The sequence below is a fragment of the Pseudopipra pipra genome, chromosome 3 (assembly GCF_036250125.1).
Source record: "Pseudopipra pipra isolate bDixPip1 chromosome 3, bDixPip1.hap1, whole genome shotgun sequence".
Taxonomy (NCBI): domain Eukaryota; kingdom Metazoa; phylum Chordata; class Aves; order Passeriformes; family Pipridae; genus Pseudopipra; species Pseudopipra pipra.
The window spans coordinates 92,566,535-92,587,331 of NC_087551.1; the positions used below are offsets into that span (position 1 = coordinate 92,566,535).

Below are 20,797 nucleotides of genomic sequence, written 5' to 3' on the forward strand. Positions count from 1 at the left end.
CAGGCCCCTACGGGGACACTCCTGTCATCTGCATCTGTTCCAAATGGCTACAGCTGTGTTCTCTAATGCCAGAGCCTAAAAGAAGACTTTGTCTTTTCTTACACAAAAGGATACCATCAACAACTACAGCCAAAAAAAAGTTTTTTAGCAAAAAACAAAACAAACAAACCACAAAAAACCTCCAAAACCAAAACTACCAATAAAACTGCCCCTTGAATGATTCACATCACAACAGTTTGTATCAACTTGATACAAACCTCCAGCTGAATTGAGCTTCTGCCACCAATTGATTAGCAACTCTATGATGACCAGAGGTGTCTGGGGGACAAGGAGTGGTTCACTGGCCATTCAGCCAGATTTAAGTCCTGTAAAGTATGTTTCTGGGATGAACCGTCCAGATGGGTATGACAGATGTTGCATTACCTCTCCTACTAGTCAATGCTTCTTTTGATCCTAGAAACAGAGAAAGCTCCCCACAGTGTTTCCAGATTAACACACCTGTTTTCAACTTTTCTTCTTTTTAGTACAACTATAACGCATGGATAAAAACACAACACAGTAGCACACCTGCTGACTTCAAATCCTCTATAAATAGGGCACTTGCACAAGCTGTTACGTATAGGTGATTATGTTACATGACTGTCAAAGTAATTTTTAGTAGCTGTTATTTTCTGAGCTACTTGTAATGCCCAACATGTAGAGGATGGTGAGGAAACTCACACATAAGGTGTTGTAAGAAACTGCAAGTGGTTTCATGACAAACTTACCCTGTGCTTCATGAGAAGTTCTAACATGCCAAATCCTACGGAAGTACAAGACCTACTTGCAACTACTGAGTGCAGTCTTTCCATAGAAAGAGTTCCTCTAAGCCATGCCTTCAAGGCAAAGTCAGGCTTACAATTCATGCAAGTGAACTGGTTTAGAGGAAACTACAAAGATGTATCTCATTTCTAAAAGTAAACCCATTCACAAATTAATCCCAAGTTGCAGCAGTCCCTAACTCTTGAAAGGACAGCTATTCAAGATCAAATAGCTTTTCCAATTTGAACACAAAAGGCTGTGAGGTTGTAGCCTCTTCATGACAGGCTGAGAGCAGCAGATCAGAGTATAGCATGTTTTCTTTCATCTCCACACTTATGCAAATGTGTATATAGAATCGTAGAATCACAGAATTGTTAAGTTGGAAAAGACCTTGAAGATCATTAATGTCCAACTGTTAACCAAGCACTCTGGTCCCCAAGTGCCACAAATACATGTTTTAAGCAACTCCAGGGATGGTAACACAAGCATTTCTCTGGGCAGCCTCTTCCAGTACTTGACAAGCTCTTGAATGAAGAAATTTTGCCTATTTATCTAATCTAACCCTTCACTGGTGCAATTTGAGGCCATTTCCCATTTCACTGTAACTTGGGAAAAGGGACCAACCCTTACCTGTCTACAACCTCCTTTCAAGCAGTTGTAGAGGACAATAAGGTCTCCCCCGCAGCCTCCTTTTCTCTGGACTAAATGACTCCAGTTCCCTCAGCTGTTCCTCAGAAAATTTGTGCTCCACACCCTTCACCATCATAACTGATAAGTACACCACCTATAAGAGCCCATATAAACTGATTTTTCATTAGTGTGTACTGACCTTATTTAAACTCAAGAAAGAAAGCAGCACTATGAAAGGACTCAGATGTTTCAATTTTTATTGCTAATCACTTGCCTCTGCAATGTTTCATAACTATTTTATCTAAGGCAAATTGAACCTCATTTACATGAACGTTATATTCATTTGCTGTAGCACGATACACAAATAGTCACATCACGTAAGCTTCAAACACGCAGCCTCATTTTATCGCCATCCAGATCTACTCTTCAATGCTTTCAAAGTTTTCTTCATGATCGGTGCAATTTCTTCAATAGCAACAAAACAAAGAGACCAGTTAGGATTACAGCTATGAGTGACTTAAAATGGTATTAGCATAATATTAAGCATATATTAATAGGCAGGATAAAACAACTAAATTGATAATCTTAGGAAATTCCATTTACTTTTGATAGGCTTCTTTCCATCTTCAATCATGACACCTGAGCAAGAACTTCCAGTGTTGCCAGCAGGAATCAGATTTGATGATGTGTTATTTCTGACTCTGCTTTCTGGAATCCTTGTTCTTTTAGAAAAAGGAAATAAGAAAAAAGCTAGTATTTGATATCAACCTACTGTTTCCTCTGGCTCATTTTGGGAAAAAAACAAAACCCTGATCAAACACATTTAAGAGACTTTCTCTATTTCAAAATCATAAGATAATTCAGGTTAAAAGGGATCACAGGTGGTCATCTTGTCCATTTTCATTCTTGCATAAATTTTAAATTGTTAAGATTTTATTTAAAATTAAACTATCAGTTTGTGACAGATGAAAGCAGTCAGCAATACTACTGCGATTCATAACACCCTGTGCTCTAGTTTGCACTCTGTGTTTATTTTCCTCTTTGAACACAGTTGAACTGCTAGCTAGCTCTCTGACAGAAAATGAGGGCAAACTTAAAAAAAACAAAGCTTGTGTAAGAATGACTAACTAGGAAAAGGCACAATAACTAACCCTAAATATCCAATCAACAGGACAAGGCCTGAGGCAGATCCTTATACCTCCTGCTAAAGACAGCTAAACCAACACAGCAACCACGTGTCAGCATGATGTCTCTGATCAGGACAGCCTTGTCCACCTCAGAGCCAGTCCCTGACATCTGCTGCCAGTGCTCACAATCCACTGTGCACTGAACTGAGAACAGCAGCCTGCTGGGGATCTGCATGTCTGCCTCAGGACCTTCTTAGCTCCTGCAAGACCAGCTTCTTACGTGAAAATTTCAGCTGTACCAATTTTGCAGCTTACAAAACCGACAGCTCAAAGCAATGAAGTTTAACTCATAGTGCCTAAACAAACCCTTGTTTAGGCAAAGCAATGACCCTCTTACGGCTTCTTTCACACAACACCAGTTCTTCCTAATTCATCATGCCTGAGGAAAAAAGTCTTGCAGGGCTTGGAGTATGTCATTCAGCTACTGGCACAGTGATTACTGGAGCAGAAAGGACATATACACTACTGTACTTGAATCACCTAAACTGGAAGGCTGGTCTGTCACAACACAGAATCAACCTCCCACAGAGCAACTGAAAGCAATAGCCTAAATCAAAGTGCCTTAAGCTACTGCCTTGGTAGGGGATTATCTTTCTGCTGAATACAACAACAGTATGGAAAGAACCTTCTGGATCTCATCAGCTAAAAGTGCACTTATGAAAAGATATCTGGTAAAAAAGCTGACTTGAAGAAATTGCTACATCCAGGCTGTCATTCCTGCCCCATATCACCACCATCTTGAGCAGTAAGTCAAGGCTGTTCAACTAAGTTTCTGAAATTCAGAGGGGGAAAAAAAAGGAAAGAAAACACACCAAACAAACAAACCCCAGTATTAAAAGTTCCTGATGTTCACTCTGGTCAGCTGAATTACTACAGGCAGCTGACTGAGATTTATTTTATCAAAGCAGGAGAACATGTGAAGCTACTAGGAAGGTCTATAAACCCAAAACATCAACAAAGGAATCTCCCCAGAATGTCAAGTGGCTTTAGTGTGATCTGGACAAAAAAACCAGCATCCACTCACACTCTAGCTGGGAGGGTAAATTCACAACTAACACTTTGGAGGAATGTGGAATGGCAATGCACACGCAGCACAGAGGCACGCGCAGCAGAGAGGCACACGATTTAAAAGACAAGTTAGTTTCTAGCCACTAGCCACTTAAAAAAAGGGAAGTAAACAGAGAGTTATTTAGAACTTCTAAATTATTTTGCAAGCAAGCTTTTGAAGTGACAAAACCACCCAAACTCAAATTAAAAGCATTGTACATAACACATACTTGTGTACGGGATGAAACCGGGTGACAGGTCCAGCTGTCCCATGGATTTCTTGCTGTCGGCGAATGTCCCTGGGTGGTTTTGCTGCACCGGTCATGTAAGCCATTTTTACTTGCCTGCCTAATACGGAAGCAAGGAGCAGAGATATGTGACTTTTTCTGCCTTTTATATCCAAAGGTCTTTGTATTGTTGCTTAGGATCTTCAGTCTAACCAGTAAGGTGAGATTTGTCTAATGCATAATACTTGCAGCATACAGCAAAGTATCGTACTAATGCATGCATTTAGTTTTTCAGCAACTTTTAAATTAAGAACAGTGTTTGTTCTTGATGACTTCTAGAAGTTCAGCATTAGTCTTCCCTGCAAACAAATCACTAAACCACCTACATATTGTCAAGAACAACAGAAGAGACCGGGTTTTGTAAGTGGAAGAGCTAACCACAGATTTTACCTTTTGGTTTCTCAGACTGAGCTGAAAGAATATTTTTTGTGAGCATCTTCAGTTTTTCTTCTCTCTGATTAAACAGCCTCAAGTACATTTCACGCCAAGACTCATATTCAAGGAGGCTCTCATTTTTAAAGTCTCTCTGGCAGTGTTTCTTCCACAAGTGGTCAGAGTCCTTTATAAACGTCTAATTTGAACACAAAATATCTTAAAGATTTAAAAACATTTTCAAGAGTACCTACTAACTGAGCCTGCAGAAACAGCCCAAACCCTTGGTGGAGAAAGGTGCAGAACAAACCCCATCACACATGCCATCACAGGTACCCACAATGTGAAGTGTGGCAATACCATGCAGAGATATTGACTTCAGCCTAGAAATCCCACAGCTTCAAACAGCAGAGCCCTACACTGGAGTCAGTAAGCCATGCTTACAGTCTAGACTTGTGTTTATAGTACAGGCTCAGGCCACTCCAGCCCTCCACTTGAAGCACGCAGAGAAAAGGCTAACTTGCAGTACAAAGGGCTACACACTCAGAGCCTCAATGTCCAAATGCATCAGGGAGCTGAAGTCCCAACAGCACACATACTAAATCTACCACACACATGAAGTCTCACCCCAGCTACTTCCTGACTGGTATGCTTTGCAACCTTAACAGTTTGTAACTTAAACACAGTTGGTTCTATTACGACTTTCCCACATATTTCAGTGGCAAATACTGTGATCATCTTTTTTTCTTTCTTATTTTTGGAAACAAAAATACTTTTTTATACACAGTCTTTCACTTAGTTATCAGGAATAATTCTCCCAAATGTTTTAAATCCTGACACTTGAGAAAGGGAGTCTTGATAATGATAGCTTAATTCAGAGAAATTAGTATGCAAGACAGAAAGCCAGTGCAACCCGTGGAGTTGTGGAACTCTGTAGCTCCCTGAATTTAGCAAGGCAGAATTTACCAGATTATATTCTTCTATTCGAAACAACTGCTCTGGTGTGCAACGTGTTAGCACAGGTTCAAGAATTTCAAAGGGCACACCTCCTACTTCTTGTAGCACTACAAAAAAGTAGGTAAGGTACTTTCAGTCTTACTTATTTTACTCAGTGGGTAACACTACTCACCAAACAGTTTAAAAGTAAAAATACAAGTTAATTTTAGTAAGCACTAACAGAACACTTTTTGAAGTCAGGCTATGAAAATATTTAGAAATCAGCAGTTCCACGCTGACTAGGAGTTATACTTGAGGATGGATAATGTGTCTTTGAACAGTCATTTTCCCCATCTTTACTGATGTGTACCACTCCCCCCCTCTGCCTATGCATGAAATAAAAGAATGTCTTGATCACTCATTCTAATTTATGTAAACAAACATTTTGGGTGGAGGGGAACAGCAGACTTTTTGACTTATAAATTTATCGGACATTACATTTTAAGTAAAATTGGAACTGGAAAAATTGTAAGCTGTCAAAAAGAAAACCCCTACAGTTTAGCACAGACATCAATCCCTTTTTAAGTGCCTTTCAACCTGCTCTGAGTTACTGTTTGCAGGGCAGGACAATGTATTTTAGTAGGCCTGTTGTTGGCATGGAGGGGAAAAAAAAAAAAAAAAAAAAAAAATCGGATACACTTTCAGTCACAGCCTGCTACAAATCCCTTAAAGTACTCACAATCAATATTATTCTGAAGCACACGGATGCACTGTTCATACAGTGTAAGCATCTTTGAAAGACAGACTGTTTTAGAGCCAGAGTAAACTTGCATTTTAGAGTTCAGTCTCCGTCCTGTGAATTGAACGGTCTCGCTGACTTGCTGAGGTGCTTCCACAACAGGTGCTACAGAAGCTGCAAGCAAAACATCAGCAGGTTTTACAATGCTTTAAACATTCAGCTCTGAGATAAGCACAGCTGGTAGGACACGTTACCTTTTCTTGAAGTACAAAGTCATTGCATTACAGTTTTGGGGCCCTTGCACGTATCATATCGCAGAAGTCCACTCACCATCATCTAACACCAAGACAGCATGTACACTGCAAGCGAGCTGCACCCACTCAAACCACTCTTGTATTATTTAGCTCCAGTCTACATGAGCTGTATTCATACTTGAGTAACAGCGTAACCTATCTATAGCACCTTACTGGCTCTCCTAAGTCATCCTAGAGAAGCCAGAGGCTACAATAGCAGCGACGTTTCAAGATCCCAGTGGTATGAAACAACTGAAACCTCAGGAAAACTGCTAGAGAAACCACTGGCAAGTTATGTCACCTACCTATAAAGATGCTAGTGTTTCCTATGCCAAAACTAGACCAAGTGCTTCATATATTTATTTTACCTGAGACAGTTTCTACTAAGTCTATTCCTGTCTATACCTTAGACTAGGCAAGAAGATAGATGGGGGCTGTAGAACTACTACCCAATTTACGCCTTCTCTACATCTGTGATAACCTTCCACAGTATTTTTTTACTCAGACAGCCATAAGGAAGGCTTATAATTCCCTTCAATTTCAACATGATTTTTACAGGTGAGAAAGTGAATGGGAAGCCCTTCTCTGCTATGGAGAGACGAGCTAATACAATTTATTAGAAAAGGAGATAAAACATTTCTACAGAGAGCTGTAAAAACCCGCAGCATTTCAATCTTGTATACTACTTACCTGTAAAGTCTGCAGCACACAGGGGAAATGAGTTTGAGATGCCCGTCAGAAATTTAGGTAGTGGAGTATTAAGAAGCTCCTGGAGGGATGCCACCTTAGCCTGTGCACAGTCAAAGAAACAATACTTCAACATTATAAATTTGGGGTTACAGAAACTTAAAATAAGCTAAAAAAAAAACCAAACCAAAACAAAACCAAAAACCACCAAAACCCAAAGCCAAACAACCCTTAAGCAAACCCCAAACTAGGATAACTAAAATTATTTCTTTTCTGCACTAAAATTTACTCATATTTTTCAGTGTACCCTTTCATACTCTACTTAGCAAGACTATACCACAAAAGGAACTCCGTGTGACATCTGCAATTAGTGCATAGAAAGAGATTAAAGAACAGTAGTCAGTTAACAGGCTTTCAGATAAATCACTACAGAGGCAAGCAGTGAACGAGATAAACTGCAAGATGACAAAAGTACAATCCTAAAAGACAAGAAACAGCTTTACACCTGGTCCTTTACACCTACATCGAGTCTCCTAAATCATGCCTAAAATTTTCACAGATAATCCCTTAAAAAGGGATTTAAAGATGCAGCATTCTGTTAAGTATGGGTCCCTACAAACTACTATGTGCAGTGTCAAAACTGGGTCTTAGGTGTCCTCCAATTGTAAGTCAGGCACTTACAGCCCAAAACTTGCATTGCCTGAACTTCATTTCAGTATCTTCAATAACTTTTCACAACTGCTTGAATATACAAGATTTTTCCTCAAACAGTTTAAGAGTATCATACACAAGCCTCTACATTAATATTTCTCCATTTGGAACAGAAGATACCACATTCAAATTGCAGATTTTCCACAATAAATAAAGCCTGAAGCTTTCACATCAAAGTGAAGATACCTCTAATTTTCAGCACGCAAAAGGTCTTAATTTAAAATGTCTAATTAATATACATTTTTAGATATACCTTGGCTCAGAGAAGCTACTCAAGCTTCTTCCACTTCAAGGGACTAGGATAGCTCAGATTAAGAACATGTATAATCTAGTTTTATATGCAATACTTTGGTTTACCTCAATGCATTTAGGGGAGGTTCAGCTCCACTGCAAACCTTAAAGTTCACTATTAAAGGACCACATAATCTGACAAAAGGACTGCGCTGTACACAAACAGCTGCTGCAGCCACAAACCAGGCTGGTCAAGAATGGAAGAAGGGGACATCTTTCCAAAGGTAAATACCCTTGCACTTTGCAGGTCAAAAGCGTATTAGCTGATATGAATCAAACGCTATTGCAATATTTGAAATAATTCTAAAAATACAACTAAGTCAATTGCAAACCACCAGTATGCAATAAGCAGTCTTCCCCTCCCCCCAATTATTGTAATTACTGGTAATTGCAATGGAGTTGATATATCAGAGTCACGCAATCTGTTCCTTAAAATAAATAGAGATAAATTTCACTGAAATTAAGAGTGCAAAGCACTTATTTATCTACAGTTTATCTGCTATTACCTCAACCATGTAGCAGTTTACCTTTTTACTGGGAGTTTCTGATTGGTCACACTTGCTTTTTTTAAAGTCTTCCACTCCCTCTTCTGCATGAGAAAGTTTTGAGGTCTTTTGTAGTAATGAGCTGTTCTTCTGTTCATGGCACTTCTTTGGCCGTGCACCTGTAGAACCAGCCTTCCTCTTTCTTTTGTTAGTAACTTGATCATAATTAAGATAAGATTCAAAAGACATAGTAGGGGGCTCGAATTCCTCATCACTAGATAATTTGGCTTCGTTTTTTATGACAAGTTTTTGTTTTGGTTTCTTCACACATTTAGGACTTCTCTGTTCTGAAGTATCCTTACTAGGCTTTTCCTCCAGAGGTGATAAGCCTTTAGCAGCTGCAGAGGAATGCTGCTTTTCTGAAACTTTCTTGCTCTCTGTGGAGTTGCTCTCTTTGAACTCACTGTCTTTAGCCTGAGAATTGGTACCACAGGAAGCATGCTTAGAACCACTGCTGCTACATTCTTCATTATCACATTGTTTTGGACACTCAGAATCTGTACTTTGATGGGTCTTTTCACTACAAATATGCTCCTTATTCAACTTTTTAGAAATGGGAGTGCTGTTAGGACTTCTAAAGGCCAATACAGATGCTCTGGACTTCTCTGAAGGCTTAATCTCCTTGGAAACAGAAGATTTTGTCTCACGTTTTTCTTTTTCAGTATATTTTTTTCCTCTGTGACCACTGCAACAATAAAAAAAACCACCCATCCCATTGTATATCTGATGCTAAATTTTTAAACAATCTTTGTTCCTACATTAGTAAAACTAAAAGCATTAAATCACACCATATATCAAAACACAGAACTGTGCTCTGCTGTGCTCTTATTTTTCCATTATCAGTACAGAACCCCAGAGAAGTCGCTCTTGGGTCCAGCACTGCTAAATATTGCAACAAGAATTGACAGCAAGACAAGTGGGGAGTAGGGACATAACCATCAGTCGGAAAACATACCTGGCAGTATTATTTGCTTAAAACATGTTGGATACCACTTTTCATACAAGTTTCCCTGCATGCTTTAGAACACAGACGTGGTGCTTGAAGTAACTACAAGATAGAATTTACCACGTGTTCTGTAGGTGGTACAGATTACAACAGGTCAGCCTTTATGATTTGCTCATCACAGGTTCTGGTATTTTGCTTTCCTGTTGTTTGAACAACTTCAGATTTAATATGCATTATTTAGTCAAACTAATCCCTTGGCTTTCTCAACTGTCTCAAACTGTCGGAGGACTGCAAAGCATCTAAAGCAGAGTGAGCCCGGTCATGGCAGTAGCGGCTGCTTCATTCAGAGAAGAAACTGCATTTCTTCAGTGTGACTCCTCCGGTATTAGAAGCCCCTTTCAGTCTACAAGAACATTAAAAGAAAACTCTCTATACGACTGTGGTAGTATATAACTGTATATAACGAAATCACTGGAGAGCTTCCTCATTTAACCACTACCTCTAGGAAGAAAGAGCAAGTTCCCCAATTTACTGAAGAAGTGCACAGCAGAGCCATCATTGGTTTAGTCCTGCTTGTACCAGCTGGGACCTAAGAACTTGTGCCAGTCAAAAAACCAGCTGAAGTCAGAGTGCTGACTAGATAATTGACCAATACTGGTCACTTTGATCTTTTTCATCATATTTTATAGTGGCATCCTAATTTCTTCCATTCAATTCATGCATTTGTCCTAATGCAGATTTGTCCTTCCAAATACTTTCCTAAGCTTTCCAATCTCTATTTTTAAAGTCACACTACAGTATAATTAATTTTTAGGAAAAATGTTCACACATACCTTTTCTTTTCTGTAGAAACAAGTATTTTCCATTGTTTTACCAGAGTTTTAGCTATATTCCCAACAGTGGCATGTTTCCTCAAACTGTTAACTGTTTTGCCTATGCCAGTTTCCTGTGGAAGATAATCCAAGAAAGATGGGCAGAATAAATCACAACTCTCATCCCAAACAAAACCTCCTCTAAAACTGCTACAAACAGTATTAGCCTAGTAGTGAGGGCAGTCCTATGGCAGCTAAGGAAATAAACACTCTTTTTTACTGCAAATAGAACTGAAGGTTGTTATTTATAACCAAATATGAGGAACAAACTGTGGCCTTAATTCATAAAACTAAGAGAAGTAATTTTCCTCCATTAAACGCACATCTTTCAGGAATGTCACTTATCACAAATGCTTATGCCCACAAAATGCATCCATTCAAATTTCCTTTAGGCAGTACCTTTTAGCATATGAGAGAGCATATATGCTGGACATTCTGTAACCTAAAATGCATCTCAACCAGTAGTATGGGGTACAGAGGTCAAAGGAGCAAAGTTATTTTCAAAATATCTTGTGCCTTCAAGTCTCACTCCAGTGTGTTTTATGTTGTTTAAGCAAAGCTATCTTGCAGTCTTTGAGTGTTTACAGAATCACAGGTGATTTTAATCTTGTATTATCAGCAAGCATCTCTGATTCACAAACTCTTCTTTGTAAGATGTGCACAAAATCTGGAATTCAGTAGTTTTGCTGCAACCTGTTAATGCTCTTGCAAACTAGTGAAGTGATACCCCCGTGAGGTCTGAGCAAGAGCTGTACACAGGCTACTCCTACATAAGCAGCTCAGCCCCTACAAAGGGCTTCTGTAAATTCACTTCAAGTGTATTTAGCTTATACATAATTGAACAATCTGATTTGGTAAGTCAGTTACTGCAAACAGATGGAATAAATCTGGTGGGACTATTTCATAAAGCTATTTACGTCCTTCGAATGCATTGAAAATATGTGGAGTCCTCAGCTGTAAGACATCTCCTCCTTCTCTTTGACTTCAAGGCTTCCATCAAAGTCTGACCCATTATAAAACATGCAAGTTTGCTAGGAACATGAATTGTCTGCAGAAACCCTTCACCATTTTAAATAACTAATTGCAATACAAGATTATTTTGTTTTCCAATAAAAATACATAAATATTGCTGTATTCCAGTAGAAGTCTGCCTGTGTTTAGGAAGGCAAATGCCTTTGTCTCTTTGCCTGAATAGGTTAGCAAAATGTCTTAATAATCATATTTTTCTACTACTCTTCAAAAAATTCTCTCACAAACCCCATATTTTTCTTCTTCCCAAAACACAGATGCATTGCTTATAATAACTAGAAGCTTCATAGACCCGTGTGATAATATCGAATATAAAATTTGATAGGATGTGGCTTGGGTGAGGATAAAAGACACAAAAATCCTTACTTGGGATGCCTGCTCTTTAAATGCAAGAAACTAACTTTGAGCTGCTAATAAAAGACAGAAGAGTTAGACAACTGACCTAAAGAATGGTTCACCCTTATTTGCTTTGTCTTTAGCATTGACTGAAAGCAGCTTTGCAGTGAAAAGAAACCAACCCTGATTACTAAAATGGCCTTTATATGCCCAAGTCCCTGTTCAGTACTATCATTGACATAATACTGCATTTGTCAAGTTGGATGCCCAGCTTCAAGGAAATTAACCTAACCAAATCATGATATAGAGTCAAAATTCAAAAATTTAACATGTTCACCATCTCTACAATTGCAGACTCCTGACATTTACATAGGAATTCACTATGGAGGAGTTTAATATATCATTATTGATCACTTACCACTAGAATATCCAGTGATAAATCCAAATCCTGTAGTACCTTAAGTGTTGTTATGATCTGGAAGGAAACATTAGATTTATTGGTTTAAACAAATATTTGAAATTCTACTCTGTTCTTCTCATCCTCATTCACTTGTTTAATCCAAAAAGACTCAACAGTTTTAAAAGGAACACCCAGTATCTCCAGGAAAATGTAAGCACTCCTTTACTGCACATCAGGGCTGTTCTTGCAGTCTGTGCTGTGAACCAGTACAGTTCTGCCAACCCCCCAATTTCAGTAACACCAGAAAATCCAGTAGATAGCTTGAATTTACAATTACAGAGATTACAATAAAGATCAATAATAGAGTAGTATGGGATACACATATATGCCACACTTCTCATGTAGCAGTGACCCTCTTTAGCCAAAAAACCAATAGAAAAGCAGCACTAGACAAAACTACCTAAAAAAATCAGCAAGTGTCACAGTCAGCAGCACTACTCCTTCATCAGCCCAGGCCAAGAAAGGACAATAGAGATGGTGGGACCCCAGATTACACAAAATAAGGTATTGAAAGCATAACTGCAATTTGTACATTAACAAAATGAGCTCAAGTTAGAACAGCTGTTTTCTTTCGCACTGACAAAGTGTACACCAGTTACAAAACTCAACATTTCCATAAAAGCAGGAAAGGTTTTTTCAGATACAAAAGGCTCTTCTTCCTATGAGGATTTTTTAATAAAAAAGTCTAATTTATAAGCAGAGTATAAATTTCTACAGCAACATAATCCAATTTTTTGGCAGTGGGTATACAGCACCCCGGGGTCTTGCAGCTGACCTTATCTTTCTGTTGTGGTTTAGGAATGGTATTCCCAAATTTAGTGTTCCCACTGAAACACCTCAAACTGCATGCATGAAGCTATGTTATGTAGACAGCAGAATTAATGTACAACTGAAGTAGCAGCATTTCGAGGGGCTTTCACAAAGCCTGGAATACTAGTCAAGTGTTTCAGATCACTGACGCTTCTAAAGCAGTAACAGCAGCAAAGCAGACTACCCAGAAACCTTTTAACTACATTAACAGCTATACTAATTTAAATAACTGATGAACTGTCACTTATCACATTAGATTTTGCTTCTGAAATGGAATTGCAGGAGGTGGAAGAGGTACTAAAAAAACAAGTAGCCAACTTGAAAAAACAATTTACGAATTGCAATCCAGGGATATACTTCTCTACTGTTGCTCTAAGTTTCATTGTTCCTGTAATGCCTTAGAAGTGGAACTCCACACAACACTGAATTTCACTGTGTACAGTGGGCTCTATCTACATGCCTGGCATGCAGTTCTTCTGTGAATCATCCACTCTGCAACAGTGCTTCTAAACTAGAGAAGCACAGGAAAAATGCTCCACAGCCTGAGAAAACGTGAGAAAAGCTGTAACGGTAAGACATGCACCTAGGACCAGAGGTAACAAATCACTTCTCTCCCAAAAAGTTCAGCTAACTACAAAACAGCAGGATACCTACTAAAAAAGGAAAAAAAAAAAAAAAAGAAAAAGCTTCCTGACCAAGATTTCAGAACTAGCACAAGGGCCATGTGAAGTTCTGCTTGTCTCCCACTTAGGAGTAAGACACTCCCCAAGAAAAATAATAATTGCTCACAATGTTAACATAGTTTCCAATGCTTGTGATTATCAGTGTCAAGTTAGTTCACTTTTTATTTAATGAAAATAATATATATCCCCATTGATTTAATTTATTTTGCAATGAAAAAGGAAGTAACCCACTGCTGACAGGTTATATTGTGCTATATAACATGACTAGATACTCAGTCACTGCAAACTACTGGGAATAAATCCCATAGGCCAAAAACAAACCTCTGTATGGAAGAATACATTGAGACACAAAGAGAATAGGAGTTTTGAGTATTTCCTCTTGATGGGTTTTGGACTGATTCTTAAAACCAAGTTTATTTCAGAAGAAAAGATTCAGGAAGCAGGCAATTACTACTTATACAACTTTAAACCAACAGGCCATATTACAAAAGTACCTAGATGACAAGCATGTCTAAAAGCAGTCAACACATTTTAATAAAAGATAAAACTTTCAAAGTTTCCTAAAGACCACATTGTTCATTCTGGTTACTTGAAATGTATATCACATTTGGAAAGTTAAGATAAACAACACTGTTTCATTAAAACAAAAAAACCCAAACCAAAACAAAGAGCATTTACCAGACACTCTGACAAGCTTTTTTAGAAGTTATACTGATCACTTGAGAGCAGGGAACAGCTCAGGTTGCAGGGAAACCAGCCACTCTGCATGTATAGGACTAGTACAAGGCTCCATTTGCCTTGCTCTGTAACTGGACAAAGTAAATGGCAGCTTCCAGCCTGCCAGTAGGAATCACATCTTCAAGCTCTTGGCATTTAGAATCAAACTTACTTTCAGACATGACCAGAAAATAAGCAAATTTAATTTGTGGCAAGCATCCGTAGCAGCAGAGAAACTTTCTATTTATCCTATTTGCTAGAGAGCTCTGATTTCTCTATCAAAGACTTAAAGCATAAGCTCTGATATCTACCAGGCTTTGGTGATGACCACAGAAAGGTATACTGTGAAGCACAGACACAGAAAAGTTTTTCACTGAAACCAAAGTTTGTTAGAAACACAAACTTTGCTATCATGATACGTATGTAGTGTACCATTACAATTATTGCATAAAATAAGGCAAAAAGAAAGTAATCTATCTGAAGTCTGTTCTAAGCAGGTCTTTAAAAACAAAAAGGAGACTGACTGTTGAGGTACCTTTCTCTAACCATCTTTCACCATAGCATTTGTGGCCCATCTGGCTCTTCTTGTCTCACTGGACTGGATCCAGTAACTTCTTCCCCCAAGTTCTTCCACATACATGCAACACATATGTAACCCTCCACTGGTTTTCAGACTATTTTACGTTGCATACCACTACCAGCTACATCTCATGGTAAAACTACTGAGACTGTGAAGTTTAAAGAAAAATTATGAAGTTACTTGTTTATACAATTCCTGAACTATTCTACATAATTTCTAAATACTGATTCAGAAAGAATGATCAAAAACCTTTAGGATTGCTGGTTTTCCAATTAATGATATTCCAAGCAAACCCAAGACACAAATCTTTATGCAAACAGACAACAAAAGCAGAGCCCTATGGACAAACAGAGCTGGCACACACATAGTGGTGTGAGACAAAAGCAGAAGTGACAATAGCAGCAAGAGCAAACAAAGATGCAGAAGAGGAGGGAAAGAAGGTTGGCACTTGGAAAGCAGAGGGCAGTGGTAATGAGCAGTGGGTAAGGACCCATGTGAGCAAACAAAATTTTCCAGAGTCAAAACTGAAAGCAAAGTAATAACAACAACAGATCCCAGGTGCACTGGGTTTGGTCTCTTCCCACTGCACCAGTGTTGCTCATCCCTTATACGTGTGTTATACAGTCTTCTCATTTTTTCTATCTGAGCCTGGAACCTCAGGAAGGATGGGACCCATTAACAGGTTCCCAGGCCATCTGTAGTCAGGGGACTGACTAAACATTTCATTACAGTAACTCTTTCCTATTTTCTGTCCTTCCTTCTGCACTCAGTAGCTGCTACTCTCTTTCAAAGAGATCCCTATGATTCTTTAGCTCATTCTCTTTTAAAATACAGCCTGTGAAATTCCACCAAGTCCACAAATTCTGGAAAAGGCACACAACCATTTGCCTAAAAAAAAATTGCCTACTTTGGTTTTCAACTATTAAATCTAGTTATCTCTTCCTGATAATTAAAGGAGCCTTCTTTCAATAATCTTATACAACATAGAAATAAATGTAAACATTAATCACACACTTCACCTTGGTTCTTTAGTTTCATTAAGTTATGCCAGTCATTCTCTGGCTGTCTTATTATCTTTCCAGCTTGGTCAGTATTGTTTTTAAAAACAGTCCTCAGAACAGGACATAATATTCCTGTAACTGTCCCCCTAAAGCTGTATAGCAGTAATAACATAACCTTGCTAAGCTACCCAAAGATAGCATTTACTCCATAAGCCATTGCATTGTACTGCAATTTCATGCTCAACTGGTAATAGATCAGAGCTCCAAATCATTTTCTGAGTCAATGCTTTCCAAAATACAGTCTCCTATCCTGAATGACCTATATTCATAGCTCCTAGCTGTGACTTTCCACTGAGCCATGGTAAAGCATGTGTTGCTCAAATGAATGTAGCCTAGCGCGTGATCAAATTTGGTTTCTAGAAAGGACTCTTCATTTGACACAAATTACTTCAGTATGTGTAGCATTTCCCTATAATGCTTGTGGTCTTCTAAATTAAGAAAGAGTTGAGTAGCATCATGTCAGGAACAGATGGATAACCAACCTCCATTTCACCCCCCAAAAAAAACCCCACCACAAACCCACAACCAAAACCACAAATCAAAGTTGTTTCCTGATGAGGTCTGGCACTTATTTTTGGTAAGTGCAACTGAAATCAGTTTTATGTATTACATCAGGTCCATGACACTGCTACTGTAATCGGCATTGCACAGAAACAAGTCAAATGTCTTGAAACTTGCATATATTTCTGACAATTACTGTCAGCTGAATACAATTTCAGATGAATTTGGCAGAAGGTATCTACATAATGGCTCACTGAGTGGCATGGATCATGGCACCACCCTTCAATTCTACATTAGAAAGACTTTTCACACAACATCATGCAGCTGCTCAACACATTCCTTTATGATCAACATCAGTGAAGACCATTTCACTGACCTGTATAAACAACAGCACAGTATTTTTTTCCTGTATCTTCATTAGAACCTTGAGCATCACTCAATACCTATTCTTTGTTAATTCTCTGAAAACTCACTGAATAGCTATCAAACCTCACACATTAAGAAGTTTTGACATGAACAATTGATGTTCTGCATCTTCCCTGGTTACTATCATATCAAAGACTATTCAACAATTATTAGAAAGTCCCAAGACAAATATTATTCTTAGTATGGAACAGAAATATTTGACAACACCAGCACTTGCCTAATATTGATTTGTTATTCTTTCCACACATACCTAGAACTTTCCTCTTTGCCTTTAAAGATGCTAACCACATTTCTATTACTAGATTTAGCATCTGTTAAGGAGTGCATTTCATGACTGCTATCAGTTTCTCACTTTTCCTACCACTCCTTAGGCCCTTGTTATTGTAAATATTTCCATTTCACTAAACACAGTTTTACCAGGGACAGCAGAAGTGCTGCAGCACCACCACTAGTCACATTTTATGCAGCACCTACTTGCAGTCACGCTGCATAAAAACAGATCGTCTCTTCTCTTAACAAAACCAAATCTGCCAGAACTATTCTCATTTTTCACTGGAGCTGAACGTGTTCTGGAAGTTATTGTTTGGGGATTACTTAAAAATTAATTACCTCTAGAATTGCTTCTTTCTTTTGCTTTGCTATCTCGTGTTCAGAATAGCATATCAACACCAATCCAATGTACTAAAAAATTCAAACACTATAATATCTGATCATTTCTGTCGCACAGGAAGAAATTGTAGGTTCACTGAACTGCAAATTAAAACTTCTGAAGAAGCACCAGTACAGATATTTGCATTTTAGACAGATATTATCTACAGCACTGCCATTCAAGTAGATAAAACTTATTGGCTAAGAAAAATCAGTATTTCCTCTATATGCATAAATACACACTTTAAAAACACACTCCAGGTATGATTCATAGGTAAGCTTTTCAAGTTCATTAGCTACCAAATACAATGCAGTTTCCACTGCTGCCCTCTGTCTCTAAATACTTGCACAAACTTGTATCAAGTTTTGATGCCTTTGAAACCCATCAAGGCAAACGTGTTTTATTTTCAAAGCAAATGTGACCCTCAAAAAACCAAACAAAAACTACCCTACTCTTTTAATACACCTTCTTTAGTCGAATATGATGTATTCGTAAAACACTGAGGCCAATTTGGCACATGCTGCTTTGTTTCCAGTTCCTTCGGAGTCCAGGCTGTTGCTCAGAGAATGGTCCGTGCCTTCGTCCCCCTGTGCCGATCTCCCCGTCCGCCTCTCTGTTCCTCCAGCGTCCCTCTCTGCCTCCAATGTCCCCCTCTGCCTCTCTGTTCCTCCAGTGTCCCCCTCTGCCTCTCTGTTCCTCCAGTGTCCCCCTCTGCCTCTCTTCCTCCAATGTCCCCCTCTGCCTCTCTTCCTCCAATGTCCCCCTCTGCCTCTCTTCCTCCAATGTCCCCCTCTGCCTCTCTTCCTCCAATGTCCCCCTCTGCCTCTCTTCCTCCAATGTCCCCCTCTGCCTCTCTTCCTCCAGTGTCCCACTCTGCCTCCGATGTCCCCGTCCCCCTCTGCCTCTCTGTTCCTCCAGTGTCCCCCTCTGCCTCTCTGTTCCTCCAGTGTCCCCCCCTGCCTCTCTGTTCCTCCAATGTCCCCCTCTGCCTCTCTGTTCCTCCAGTGTCCAGCACAGCTTCATCAGCTGCTCTGACCCAGCTCCCCACTGATGTCTGCGTGCTTTAAGTGTTCCTTATCCAGTCCTCGCAGCTACTGAGCAGCCTGGCTACCCTACAGCGGGTGTATCATTCCTTCCAGAGATAGGAACAGCTTTGTTCTTCTTGCACCGAGAAGAACAACCAGGCAGGGTGTGAGAGCCCCCGCTCCTCCTGATGTGCACCGTTAAAACAAAGCAGAAGCACCTTTTTCCCCCAGAAACTCTTATGAACACAGTGATTATCATCCCAGCTACTGTGTTTTGCTCTCCAGGTCGGGTACCTCCGCAGGCTCTCGCGCGCAGCCCAGCCGCTCCTTCAGCTCCAGCACCCTCCCCGCCATGGAAGCGGGACGGGCGCTCCGCCCCTCCGCCATGACACCGCCACCGCTCCCACCCCGCCCGGGCGGCTGTGATCCCGCTCGCCCTTCTTGTACCCGCGCCTGCTCCGCCATAGGCGGTTCCTCCCGGCCGGGCTGGTTGCCGAGAGCTGCGGCCGACCTGGCTGTTCGCTACCAGTCTGTCAGCAGTAATGATAATGAGCGTGTGCGTTGCTCTGCTCTGCCTCGTTAGGCGCCATTTGAATACACGGTGGCACTGAGCAAGCACGACCGTAGTTAAGGTGAGCCCGTGGAGGTGAATCGGGGGGATCACCAGCCTGCCCCAAGACACACTGTGCCCCTGCCGAGGTGTGTCCATCGGTGCGGCTGTGCGGCCGCGGGAGCAGCCGGGAGCGGTCTCTGGGGTTCACTGCCAGTGTCAGTCACTGGTTCGTGCACGCCCGTCCTGTTACCTGCAGGTGATGACAAGGTCTGTGGCACTCTGGTGTCCATGCGTGGCTGGGAGGCTATTCTGTGGCACCATGCCTCGTGTGCGGGGTAGCACTGTCAAGCCATGAAGACGTGACTGGCACCCACTGCAGTCCTCACTCGGCTGAGGAGGACATCCTTTTCTTTTGGTCCTGCCTTATTTACAGCCTGATGGCTAATGCTTTTTGCCTTTTTTTTTTTTTTTCCTTTTTTCCCCCTCCCCAGGAGGACCGATGACTTTTGGGCCCTGCATGGCTCCCCTGTGGATTACCTACTAAGCACGTGACAGGGAATCGGTCTTTGGTGCTGTTTGAACTGCGCATCTGAAACGGGATCTCCGCGTGGAGCTTCCCGGGGCTGAGCATGTACTTGAAAGATTCCAAACTGAATGAGTTCTTCCTAAAAAAAAGCTGTGTCTTTGCAGTATTTCCTAGGAAGTTTATGAAGATGTAACTAAAATAGATACATAGAACACCTTTAACTCTTTAAAATGGTGTTTGGGGAAAGTGCTAAAAAAGTGTATCCAGTCTGAACTACAGGGGAATTTAAATAGGCAGAAGTCTGATATTTCGCGTTAGGGTTACTGCTCTTGCAAAATAGATCTTATTGTAGCTTGGCACAGTGTATAGCAAATTCATCAGTAGAGAAACCAAAATAGCTGGTACGGCAATTCAGCAGGTAGAGAACTCAAGTTGGACATGGAAAAAATAAATACAGGTCCTGATGCACACCGGGTCTCCAGTTGCCATGCTCATATTTTTACTTTGCAGAAATAATTAACTCATCTTCACAATATGGCCTAAAATTAGGCCATTCACAACTAGTTACTCTTCAGTTTTCTGGCCCAAATAGTATAAAATTATTTATATAAAGTGGCATTTATGGAGAAGAAATCTTCAGAGAAATTCAGCCCACACCAGCATTATGATTAAAGTCATCGCTGAGTAGGGAAGTTGAGGCTCAGATTGTCATATGTATTATGCGATTGAAGCTGGAATTCCCATATGTTGTTTGAAAGCCTTATTATCAAATTACTGGGTTTCCTGGGATAGGACAATATCCTTGCTGCCCAATTATTCTGAAAGATCATGATTTCATGACAGTGAAGATGACATTTAAAATCTTAAAAGCCTTCTAGAACAAGAAAAATGTTTCTAGCCCAGATCTAACTGCGGCATTTTTCATATCACCTGTCATAACTGTCAGAGGAAAGAATTTGAAGTTTATTCAGTCTTTCAAAACTGCAGCCTCATCATTATGAGGATTTGTTTGTTTGGCATCAGTGTATGATTCCTTTTAGCAAGAAGTGGGGTTGCCATACACACAAATAAAGCTCCGAAAATTGCTCTGACAATAC

The 20,797-nt window shown here is 40.0% G+C and overlaps 1 protein-coding gene across 1 annotated transcript; it reads right to left on the reverse strand.

Annotated features, from left to right (window-relative positions):
• Window positions 1–1,671: 1,671 nt before the first annotated feature.
• Window positions 1,672–19,297, reverse strand: LOC135412015 (elongin-A-like). The gene is made up of 11 exons (XM_064650344.1): window positions 18,916–19,297; window positions 12,128–12,184; window positions 10,306–10,418; window positions 8,509–9,211; window positions 6,983–7,082; window positions 6,000–6,173; window positions 5,291–5,388; window positions 4,343–4,523; window positions 3,896–4,013; window positions 2,035–2,153; window positions 1,672–1,896 (listed from the first exon to the last, which is right to left on the reverse strand). Exons 1-11 carry the CDS (start codon window positions 19,084–19,086, stop codon window positions 1,835–1,837), a joined length of 1,896 nt encoding a protein of 631 aa, XP_064506414.1. The 5' UTR covers window positions 19,087–19,297; the 3' UTR covers window positions 1,672–1,834.
• Between the last annotated feature and the right edge of the window lie 1,500 nt (window positions 19,298–20,797).